This window comes from Camellia sinensis, chromosome 11 (genome assembly GCF_055761805.1).
Source record: "Camellia sinensis isolate YWXY chromosome 11, ASM5576180v1, whole genome shotgun sequence".
NCBI classification, from domain to species: Eukaryota; Viridiplantae; Streptophyta; class Magnoliopsida; order Ericales; family Theaceae; genus Camellia; species Camellia sinensis.
In genome coordinates, this window is record NC_138971.1 from 153,667,218 (window position 1) to 153,680,085 (window position 12,868).

Below are 12,868 nucleotides of genomic sequence, written 5' to 3' on the forward strand. Positions count from 1 at the left end.
TTTTTATGACTGATTTATGCATAAAAACTTGCAAAATAAATTACTCAAATCATTGAAATGAAATTCATAGAGACCTTGTATAATATCATTTTGAGTAATTTATTTTGAGTGATCTCTTATTTAAAAAAGAGAGAATATCATTTTGTCTCCCAAACTTTCACGCTTTTTTTAACTCAACTCCCAAACTTTGCATAAAATATCAATTTGCTCTCCAAACTTTTAAAATTTTGAGTAATTTGACCCCTACCATTGTATGTCTTCTACAATTAAACGGAACTTACTGACATGACACCAAACTTCATTTTACCCTCTAAACTATACCTTAAAAATTAATTAGCCCATCAAATATTTAAAATATATATATATATATATATATTTAATTAATAAATTTTTATCTCAAAAATTAAAAAAAATAAATTTTAAATAAAAATAAATTGAGTACTAGTCCGGTTGAGTATTCTTTGGACAGCAATTAAATTTTCAAATTTTTTTCCCACTCAATTTTGAAATTACTATTATCGATCAATTCTATTGAAATTAATTTGAAAAGTATATTGGTTACAATTGCACGCCCACATAGAGTAATCAAGAAATTTTCAACTTAATAAATTTCTCCAAAATCAACTAGAGATAATTTGAGAGCTATAAAACACAGGTACTGATATAATACAAATATGTCCATACTATGAAATATAAAAAAAAAGTCGGGTACGGAGACTTCTAAAACACAACCAAAAAGACTTCTAAAACACAACCAAAACAACCCACTCCAACCATCTTTGGACTAGAAAGAAAAAAAAGGCTCTCCAGTCACAGAATACCCCACTCCACCCAGCAAAATTCACAATTTCTAAAACAAGATCATAAATCAAGTCAGGTCAGGTAACAAGAGACGAAGCACTCCGAGCAATATATAACTGAAAGATTCTAAATTTGTCGAAAATAAATCATCCCCTCGGCTTTCAACAAATTAGCCAATGTTTTCAGTCTGACTGTCATGAAAGACGAACAACTAAAAACGCGAACCAACTCATCATGAAAAACACTAAACAAGAAAAAAAGAAAATAAATTATAAAAAAAAAGGCTAGGGTCTACAAGAAGAAAAAGAAAAAGAGCTCATGTAAATTGCTGGGGTTAGCATTTGGAATCAACCTCTCTAACCTCCAATACAGGGCGTAGACAAAGTCATACTCCGAACAAATGTACCATCGATTGGGAAGTGTCTTCACATCACATCTAGTTTCCCCAGTTCAGGTTCGATGAATACACAAGGGACATGTTATGAACGGGTGGGTTAGTGTTATTGTAAGATCCCGAGAACCTGTTAAAAGGGTTGTCGCCATTGTCATCGGATGACTCACTTGAGGCCCCTTGTGATGGAGGACTTGCCGCTGCAACTGGTGCACCAAAATTCAACATATTGGCTGGTGGTGCTGAAGATGGCCCAACTTTTGGTTTCTTCCCATCTGCAATGAAGCTACCGACAATAACCTGGTAGTGCATTAAAAAATTAAATCTAATTAGATTCATAAAACTCTTAAAGCATCAGACATTTGTTGGAGGAATCAATTTGGTGACTTCTGATGTCCACCTATATTTGTTTTTGAAATGCAGATGTGTACATTAGGCTTGTCAATGGATTGTATTTAACCCGAATCAGATCTGAAATATCCAAATATGTTTAATCCAATCTGAATACCCGATTACATTTGTATCTATCGTATCCAATCTAAACGAAGTGGATTCAAATAAATCCGATCCGATCCAACTATTTATTTGATGGTGATAAAAGACTAGCATGTTTAATTTAATCCACTATGGTGAACTAAAAAGGTGTGAATATCACTTGTGTTCCCCCCCCCCCCCCCCCCCCCCCGGGGCCCCGTTGACAGGCCTAATGTACATATATGTTCAATCTGACTTACACACTAGAGTTTCTGTTTGACAAACACAAAATTACAATAAATGAAAAGGAAAAGTGGCAAACATTAGCAGAACCAGTAGACAGGCCTAATGTACATATATGTTCAATCTGACTTACACACTAGAGTTTCTGTTTGACAAACACAAAATTACGATAAATGAAAAGGAAAAGTGGCAAACATTAGCAGAACCAAAACCTGTACTGGTGTTGCTGCCATTAGCATCCCCGCAACTCCACCACCTAAAACTCTCCCATCTGACCCTGCCAAGGAGACACTAAGACCACCTGTCCTGCTGCGGCTACCATTACTTTCTGACAGCAAAAAAGAACCTGATAAAGAGATAATTTCAAATCGGCCCTGCAAAAAAAAAATTATTATTACCATTATGCATAGTTGAAGAGGGAAACACATTCATCTTTTGATTAATAAACAAACAAAAAGGCGAAAAAAGAATTCAATACCATTTCTTAAAGTGAGTTGGTGCAGTAAGTAGAGCTAGATGACTACTTTACTACTCGGTACAGAATTGCAAATCATATATCCACATGTAAACTGGTGAAATATGAGGTGCCTTTGATAATATGGTGCAGTCCAAACGTTCAGAGGGAACATGGTTTCGCAGAAGTAAAACAAATAAAGAGAGGGCCAGAACTCAGAAGGGAAAGGTTCTACTTTCCTTCTGAAGCCAGCCAGAGTTTGATTTAGACAAAGCTGATTGAGGACTTCTAACAACTAAACTCAAAATTAAAACGTAAAATAATGTGAACAATTACCTACTACTGTAATATAACAAGTGCCAGCTATAGTAATTTGTGATGCTGCCATTATAGCAGCTAAAATTATATCTTATTTGTAAATACAAACATAAACCATTAGCAAATGACTTAATTTAAAGTAACTTAAAAGGACCAAAAACAACCAATAACACATATATCAAACAAAAATGACTTCTTGATCAGCATGACACCCAAAGTCTCAGTTTTAGGTTTCCAAAATGGGCATCTCTTTTGCAAACAAAAAATAGCCCAGGCATCCCAAATGGAACCTTCCATAGGATTGTCTTTGACAGGCTTTTGGTGCCCAAGTGAGCTTAGTTAGAAGGTCTAATCAGGTCCTTTTATCCAACATCCTTATGCGAATAAAGACTGCTTAGGAAGGTATTCTGTCCACCCCTCCCAGAAAACATAAATGTCATGCTATAGTAGCCTTTCATAGAACTACAACTGTCGAGACTGATGCTCTGTAAAATATTCAAATATATATAAATCTTAGTGAAATCATTACAGTTTGGGTATGTTCACATCCTTCAGTCTCTCTATTTGGGGAATGCAACCTATGCTGCCGGGGTGGTCCCCTAGGGAACTGAAGTGTCCCATCCACTCCAATTGAAACTTTAAATATATTACCCAATTAAGCTCATTAAATTCAGGAAATATAAGCACTTTTCAACTTCAATATCCTTCCTCACCAAAATCTTCATTAAACATATGATCTCTTGGGTGCCCAACATTCCACTCAATATCATCAGAAGATGAAATGGCTATAGTAGCAACCAACAAGAAAGCAAACAAAAACACACTTGTTGAAATATACCAGTATTTAAGATGCAACAAAAAACACTAAATGCATATAAAAAAACTGGAAGGACAAAGAAACATTAAGTGACAAAGATTAACTTATCAACCTACTGACAGTTCTTTAATATAGAAGAATAAGCAATTAAATTAGATGTGAACAAGTGGCCTCTGATTTGTTTGGATGTTCATCAAGTTCAGATCTGCCCGGTTTTTGTTACTGGTTAAATGCAATAGCAGTCCCACCCTAACAGTGGTGGTTTTAGTTGGATAGTCTTCTTCTACTCCTGGGGCAAAGAACTTAATACAACAACAATGACAACATAATAATGACGATAACCAATAATAAAGATGATGATGATGATGATGATGATGATGATGATGATAAAGACTAGGTATCATTATTATAAATAAATAAATTAAGGGGGGAGGCAACAAAACAAAAACTAAATTATTCACACAAGGATTACCCTTTTTTAATATCTTGGCAATTTCTCTTTTGGAAAAAGGCATTTATAAAATGATCAAGTACTGTTAATTATTAGAGAGACATGGATAAAAATAAATGCTGATCAGTGATAGGTCTAACATCTTTCAGACTTTGCCTGTAGCTGTTGATATAATCTCATCTCATTTGTGGTGGGGAAAACTCAAGCTACATTCAAAACCACATCCTCGTGATACGACACTTGGATGAGGTCTCAATTGAATCAAGTAACTAGTGGAAACTCACTAAAAAGATCAGTTGAGGTGTGACATGGAACTGAATACTATATGCATATGTAGTGTGCTACTTGGGCAACAGCTAACAGTGATATGATCATCATACAATTCATAATTCACATCAGAATTTCTCATTTAAAGAAGAAAAAAAATCATGCGGGCTCCAACAATATCATTTATATATTTTTTTAGTTTTCAATGGTTCAAGTTCAACAACATCAAAACCTGACAATAGAAGCGAGAAGAGGTAATCAACTACGACAGCAGCATGAATCAACAGAAGATGGCCAAGATGTTCCATGTGGAACCTACAGAGCCAGTTAAACCAGAAGACTAGTTCTTTTTAAAAAGGGAGTAATTGATGGTGAACTTTGATAAATGATGAGCCATACAATCAGCACATTCAAATGGTGCAGAAGCTCATTCAATCACTATGGCCTGCAGAATGGATACATACCAAATGACAGCTAGATTCAAATTTGTTTAGGAAATTGACAAGTTTCCTACTTACAGACTTGGATGAGAATAAAGATATTTCGGACTTCTACATGTAATTTTAGTTCTTCATATCGTTTGGTGTGTTCAAATTCTGTTCAAGATTAATCTTACCATTTGCATAACGAAAGTAGCAAATTTGGTGTGTGCAGAGGCAACATCAGATTTTGCAATATCTGTTTTCAGAAATCGAGTTAAATATATATATTTCATTGAAAAGAAAATACCAGAAAAGAAAGCAAATAGATTTTGGGCTACATCACAAACCAAGCTTCACAAAATGCCCAACACGAAAGGTTATTTCATGCTCACAGTTTTTCCCTTTCAATGCGAAAGCAGATCTTTTGATATCGGCATGATTTTTAAGTCATACCAATTGGATTTCTACCAAATCCCATTTCCATGGAAAAATATCCATCATAAACACCATTTAAAAGCAGTAACTGTAAAATTTTATCAAATTTAAACAAATGATAATAATATGAACAAAGTACAACTGAACTTGTCACTGCTTTTGTAAGTAGTATGGAAGGTTTCTGTATACATTGTGTACGTGGGCCGCAACCATTGCCCACCTTTTCTCCACGTACTTTAAAAGTAAAAACATAGAATAAGTAAAAAAACATAAACAGGACATCACAAACCCAATTATGCTAATCATGAACCCAATTATGCTATCCAAAAGACCATGTTCTTCATATTTAGAAATAAATTTAGCTATCAATAGAAATTCCTATGCAGGCTTCTTAAAAAAAAATGCTCCCATATTCCAATCAATATGCATATGCTAGAGAGTCGGATAAAATGAATATATTCAGCATTCTAACTTATTATAAATGGACCTAATGACGACACCAAAATGGTATGCATATCCCACTCTGTGCTAACCTCATATGTCACAGTGCCACCAGACATTGCCGGCTGGCGAAGGGTGACATTGCAGATGGCACCATTTGCAGAGAGAATACAAACAGTCCGCGGCCCTTGCTGTGAAAAGGCCAGGATCTTTGATGCTATGTCCTGTAAAACAGAAGGGCACCCATAAAAATTAAAATTAACCATAATCACATTACAATAAATATGCAAATCAGTTAAAACTTAAGTAGGAAATTTTTTATTACAAAAATAAGAAGTGTAAACAACAAGAAATGACCATAATAAGATCCACAACATTATTTAGCAACATCACAAGAACAAATACAAGGTATTAAACGAGGGAAAAGGTATGTGTGCATTTCATTATAAATCTAATAACATACCCCTATCATCAACACACGAATTCAAAAGGTGTAATGCAAGCTCAAACTTTTCCAAATGCTACCTGGCCCCTAAATACTATTATACATATCTTAACTAACTTTCAATGGGAATAATTGAAGTTTTAAGTCATTGAAGTACTTCAAAAAATTGCAATTGTTACCCATCTCTTCTCCCAATACTGACACATCATGAACCAGGAGTTCCACCAAACTACTCCAAAAACTAATGATGCCAAGGGCAACGAAAAATAAAACAATGAGGAAAATAAAACATGATGGACGCATATGAGGAATTGTTAGTTTCAAAAATCATTTCCCCTCTTTTTCATGATTTATTATCATTTCATAAAATATACTACTCTAATGTTCTTTTAAGTAGAAGGGAAAATACAAAGGAAGCAGTTTTCCATTTCCTTCTCCTTTTCTCCTACCAATTCCAACTTCCAGACTAAGTTTAGATAAAAAGAGAGAAGGAAAAATGATAATAGGTAAACAAGCATATAACTTAAAATAGCAAGAAGTGCACAGGGGATAAAATGACCAGAGTCATCGCAATATAATTCCATGCCACAGGAATAAATACAACAAAACTAAAACAAAGGGGTAATATGCATATTTGTTTCTCGAACTTATTCTATGTAACTCAAATTCTTAACTATCTTCCGATGGAAAACGCCAGGATTGCTTGTTGGGTATACCTCCTTAGTGGAGTGTGATACCCAATTTGATTTACCCAAGTATTATTTAATTAAGTTTGGTGTTGGTTGTATTATATAGAGTATATGTAATTTATATATGTATCTGACTTTTGGAGTCACAATGATATATTTACTCAAGCTGTCAGCAGCTAGAATGAGGTATTTCGACACTGCAATTAAAAGACCTTTGCCATGCCTTAATCGTGATTGGTCTGCTTTGGTGGCTATCATCTCATCTTGTCTGATTGCTAATCAAAAAGAAAACAATAGCATTGTTTTGTGCTGAACGTGGATATGCATTCAGTGGAGTTCATTGAAACCAGTTGCTGTTTTGTATACTCAGTTTTGGGTCCAAGACTTAGAACTCCATATTTGTTCCATCTCCAGTAGTTTTGACGAACTTCCTTCGTTCATTTCCAGTAGCTTCATTCATCAACTTGGTCCATTATTTTGGTGTATTTTACAGCCTGTTTCCAAGATGATTTGTTCAATCATTAGGTGAGGTCTTTTTCCTTGTTATTTTTGATTTAGTTGGAATTCACCTTAAGGGTGGTTGTGAGACCTTTTGTCTCATTTATAAATCATTTGTAAACAGGTTGTTGATAGTGGAATCGGACTACAATCCCATGGATGTACCTCACATTGAAGGAATCCCGTAAAAATTCTTAGTGGCTTTGTTTGATTTATTTTTCAGCATATTTTTTATTACCTTCTATAGCGGGTAAAAGCTACCCCTTGGTGACCTGTGGTCACAGGTTCAAGTCGCAGAAATAGCCTCTCCGTTTGCGGGGTTAAGGCTGCATACATCAACCCTTCCCCAGACCCTACTTTAAAGGGAGTTTCGTGCACTGGGTACGCCTTTTTTATATTTTTTATTTCCCTCCACCGATTTACACTCGTGGGAAAATCATGTGCTTTTCCCATCATACATGAATAATTTGTATTATTTATCCATCTATTCTATTACAACCAACACAATTGGCTTCCCAAGATATCATCAGATATTGGTTTAGCTACTATCAATTGAGCTACCTACAAAACAGTCAATTTGAAAAGCTAGGCGAGAAAAAATTACATAAAAAAAAAATTATCGTGGTTTCTCACATATGTTAGAAAAGAAAAGAAATGATTGTATTTTCTCAACATCTTGTTTGGATAAACAAGAAAGAAAATGGTGACCAATCTTGTATGATTATACTAGAAAAGAACATAAAGTTGTCTTTTCCTTTCCTTTTATGGACAATTTCAGCATTATCCAATTATTCGTTTCTCGCCAAATCTCGTCAATTTTTGTGAGAAACGGAAAAGTGTTTTTAGTAAGTACTTTCTTTTTCATGTGGCATATATTATAGGACCTCTCAAGTATAGGGTTACAACTTTTCTACACAGAAATCCACATATGACTGGTTCTAAACCACAAAATATGTCAGTGGCACAAGCATTTTGTTTGGTGCAGTGCAGCTTATTGGCATGCTTATAACTAGGGTGTTTGTGGTTCGGTTGCTGCTGGAGAACTTTTAATTCGCTATCCGTCCGTCGGATTGGCAAATTGAAAAAAATCAATCCGCATCTGTCTGCCGGGTTGACGATTGCGGATTGAACGAATTGACGGATTACACGAATTGACATAGATGCGAATCTATTTGGCGGTTTAAATTTTTACAAATTTTGAACATAATACAACAATTTATCAACATTTTTTTTAAATAACAATCCAATTCAACATAATCAAAAGATTATCAAATAAACTGTCAAATACCAATAATAAATACATAAAAGAAAACCATGCATTATCAAAACTATTTCATTATTCTTTTTTTTTATTCAAAAACTATTTAATTTGATTTTTTTTTTAAATGACAAAATTAAACCTTATATTTTCCACACAAAAATACCAAATATCAGCACTTACCATTTGATAAAAAGATTTTCAAATTGAAAACGCAACAGAATATCTAACCTCTTTTTCAATTGAAAACACAACAAAATGTCTACCATCTTTTTCAATTAAAAATACAAACAAAATATCTAAACAAATTAAAAATATAAAGTCTTAGAAATTACTAGGGGTGCTCGCGGTTTAGCAGTTTGGTTGTAACCAAAGGAATCTTAAACCCGTCATCCATCCAAAACTAGGCGGATTAAAAAAAATTAGCCCACAAACGTCTGCTCATCATCACGCATCCGTCCAAAATGTAGCGGATCGAAATATTTACTGCTCACCTCTATTTATAACCTTTTTGATTCTGAAAATTTGTGCAATAGTGTTTGGTACAGCTTCTGCCTACACCTTAAGACCTCATTTGGCAGCAGCACTTTATAGCCTAAAGGCTAAAAAATCACTAAAAAAAATCAAAAAGTCAACAACCTATACCAAAAAGTCAAATATTCTCTTTTCTCTCTATTTTTTACACATATTTTCATAAAAAATCAAAAAATCATCCCAAACATACTAATTTTTTTTTACATCATATTTTAGTCAAAAAAGTCAAAATGTTACTTAAAAAGTTTGTTCCCAAACGAGACCTAAAAATAGGTAAAAATAGTTGAAATAAGTTGAAAAGTCTGATTATTGAGAAGCAAGGGGAAGGGTGCAAATCTTAAAAAGATTGTGAAAGCCCACCCAATCATGTGTCTCATTAATATACATGCCCATGCATGAATATTGGATTAAATGACAATTAACCATTATCAACTAAATTCAGTGTCATGATATTGCTCGTCAAAATAAATATATATCTAATCTCATTGACTTCATTGAAGGGAAAGTAAACCTTATATCCTTTTTTATAAATAAATAAATACAAACTACCTCCATTTAATGCAATAATGATCGCTTCACTACTAAATACTTACCACGGCCAATTTAGATACTTTTGCTAAATTGCAGCCTCCTTTGATTAACATTGAATCTTAATTTTCCTTTATAAAATGACAGTACCCATCTATGAAATTGAATATCACAGTATAATATAACAAAAAGTTGCATTACCTCTCCCGCCTTGACCAATATAACGTGTGGCGTAAAACCAACCCCAAATGATCCTGCCCACCAAACAAGAAAACATTAAAGTACATCATTTATCACATTCAATCAAAAAACAAAAAATTAAAAACAAAATGTTAATCAATACAAATCACCAACCTAGAGCATCCAATTGTTTCTTCCCGGACCCAGGCGGCCTCCCTCGACTCCGCTTGGCCGGAGGATCGGAAGACTGAGTCCCAACACTAGTATCTCCCGGACCCACAACAGAAGACGAAATAGGGGTAACAGGGGCGTGAGTAGTAGGGGTTGGGGCTAAACCTAGAGCAATGTTACCATCAGGAGAGTACTTTCTGGGCCTCCCTCTCTTCTTCCTGGCGGGCTCAATGTTAAACCCAGAAGGCCTCAGTGATCCATCACCGTAGTGCTGAGAGTTGAGAGAATCCATGGGCTTGGAAGAGGGCGAAACGACGGAATTGAAGGGAAATCTAGGGTTTTGCATAATTGGCGGCGGCGAAGTGGTGGTGGAGGTGGTGTTGGGTAAGTTGGAATTGAATGAATTGGGTGGTCCGACCATCATTCCCGCCGGTGGTTGTTGTTGTTGTTGATGTTGTTGTGAATCCATTGCAAAGAAAATCAAACAACACTAACCAATATCAAAGAACAGTGGCGAAATCGAACAACACTGAGAGACAGAGAGAGAAGTGAAAGTGAAAGTGAAAATGGGTTTTGCTCTGATGGGTTTTGTTGAAAATGTTACCTACTCGAAACCTACCACTTCGGGGAGAGAGAGAGAGAGAACTGAGAATGAAAATCGGAGGTGAAAATTGGAGGAGGGTTTGAATAGAATTCTAGGGTTTTAACACTTTATTCATTTGTGATGAATATATGCTTGGGTTGATTGTACTTGATGTATATATATGTAGAGAGAGAGAGAGAGAGAGAGAGAGAGAGATCGGTGGTGTACAAGTGTAGGGCTGTTAGTACCAGTTGAAAACACGTCACCTGCTAGAAATGAAGTACTGGAGAGATGTTTGTTTCCAAAACCAAAAATAAAGCACTAGAGAGGTGGCGGACCCTTGTTTCTGAGGGCTATTTTGGAAATTTGGCTAGAACTCACTTTTTTTTGGTTAGTAACAAAAGCCAAAAGTTAGTTTTTTTGGCTTTTTTTTCATTTGGCAAGTTGGTTTTTAGCCAACGGTGAAATTACAATTTTGCCTCTCATGGGTCACAATGTGTTACATAGGTTCAGTTGTAAATATTTTAAATAATTGGGGGTAATTTAGTCATTTTATTATGATTTGACATCATAAACAAATATTAATCAAAAAAGTCAAAAGTCACTTTTTACCAACTTCCCAAATCATTTGTCTAAAAAAACCAAAAACTTGGTTAAAAGCTAAAAACCCACTTTTTACCATCTTCCCAAAACAACCCTGAGTAAAAATTCGAGAAAAATGCTTTAGTGATTTCAAAAGTTTTACGATGGCTTGCTTTGGCAAGGCAGCAAACAGTTAATTATTAACTTTTTTTTAATCAAAAAGAATTAATTTTTTTACTTAAATCATTATCTAAAAAGTTGGTTTTTTTATTAAAAAATTCAAAAATTAACTTTTTACTAACTTCTCAAATAGCACGGTAAAACTCTCATAATGTGAAATGTGATAAAAAATTTGGGGTCTTTAAAAAATTCAACACTTCTTATTTAATGTGATAAAGTTGAATAAACTTTATTCACAATAATATAGATTGAATTTTTTTTTGATAATTTTATTTTATTTTTTAAGATAAAATTGTTGTTAAAAAATTGATACGTTTGGTAAATATTAAAAATAATAGTGGTTTATTTGTTATTAGAAAAAGTTAGGTAAGCCTATATTTTATTTTTTTTAAAATTCTTTTGTTTTTAGCGATGTTTTTATATTTTTTAGATGCTTCTACGTTTGAATAACTCAAAAAGTAAATGTTTTAAATAATTTTTCTAAAGACCAAAAAAAAAAAAGGATAAAAATGCGATTTGTTTAGCAACTAATCAACAAAGATTAATTTTATTAACAACGTTCTTTTTTTCATCAATAAGTAATTTTTTGCCATGCTTTTGTAATTTTTTTAATGTTTCCATGTCATGTTCAATTATTTTTCGCTCCCTTGTGTTTGTTCAATAAGTATTTTTTTTTATGGTACAAGAGTTAAAATATATTCATGGTACAATAATATTTTCACGTCAGTGCCGCTAAAAATTTATTCAACAATAACAATATGTTTAAAAAATATATATAAGTAAAATTTTTAACATTGTTTTTGAATTTAAATAGCCATTTGAAAAGGAAAAGAAAAAGAAAAATGAAAAAAAAAAATTAGCATTTATTTTATTAACATTTCACTTGCATTTTTTTTTTTTTTTTTTTTGAGTCTAAATTGTTAATATATTCGTAGTTCAAACCTAACTTACACTATGTTTAGTTGAAAATTTTGAAAGTAAATTTTAAAAATATATATATATATATATAATTAAATAAAATATAAATATATTTTATTTGTATATATAACGTTAGGAATCAGATATTCAACCAAACTAAAATCAAAAGCACCATGATGACAAACTCAGAGTCTTAGGAGGAGAAGACCACCAACCTTGCTATATATGTTGGACGACCAACCATTTTGATAGGGACTTCTTTAATTTTTTTTTTTTTTTTTTTTTTTTTTTTTTTTGTTACAGGAAAATTCTTCCTATCCTACCGCAAGTTCAAGGTAGCGCCCCTTACAGAAATCACCAAGGTGTCTGTTAGCCGTTCCGAACGAGGAGACTATAACTTGGGAACCCATACCAAGTGCTGCCTAGACAACTTGAAATCCAACCTGACTCACACAGCGGGGAGCACTGAACCCATACCAAGTGCTGACTAGACAATTTGAAATCCAACCTGACTCACACAGCGGGGAAGCATTGAACCCATACCAAGTGCTGACTAGACAACTTGAAATCCAACCTCCTAACCAACAACTTGAAATCCAACCTGACTCACACAGCGGGGAGCATTGAACCCATACCAAGTGCTGACTAGACAACTTGAAATCCAACCTCCTAACCAACAGTGCTTCGCCCAAGAGATTGCCTCAAAGGGAGAATTGAACTTGTGACCTTGAGACTTAAACCCCAAGGCCTTACCACAATGCTACAACCCCTTGGGTTTTCTTTAATTA

At 34.0% G+C, this 12,868-nt stretch overlaps 1 protein-coding gene across 1 annotated transcript; it reads right to left on the reverse strand.

The window, feature by feature from the left end:
* Positions 1–883: 883 nt before the first annotated feature.
* Positions 884–10,751, reverse strand: LOC114308524 (AT hook motif DNA-binding family protein). The gene is made up of 5 exons (XM_028254143.2): positions 9,821–10,751; positions 9,668–9,720; positions 5,607–5,738; positions 2,122–2,283; positions 884–1,492 (listed from the first exon to the last, which is right to left on the reverse strand). The coding sequence occupies exons 1-5, from the start codon at positions 10,284–10,286 to the stop codon at positions 1,238–1,240; spliced, it is 1,068 nt and encodes a 355-aa protein (XP_028109944.2). The 5' UTR covers positions 10,287–10,751; the 3' UTR covers positions 884–1,237.
* Positions 10,752–12,868: the final 2,117 nt, after the last annotated feature.

Coding starts and splice junctions, on each gene's coding strand:
- LOC114308524 (XM_028254143.2), bottom strand. CDS start 10,286: ATGGATTCACAACAACATCAACAACAACAACAACCACCGGCGGGAATG. Junction 2,284..5,606: donor GTGGCACTGTGACATATGAG/GTTAGCACAGAG, acceptor TTTTTTTTGCAG/GGCCGATTTGAAATTATCTC. Junction 1,493..2,121: donor TGGCAGCAACACCAGTACAG/GTTTTGGTTCTG, acceptor ATGCACTACCAG/GTTATTGTCGGTAGCTTCAT.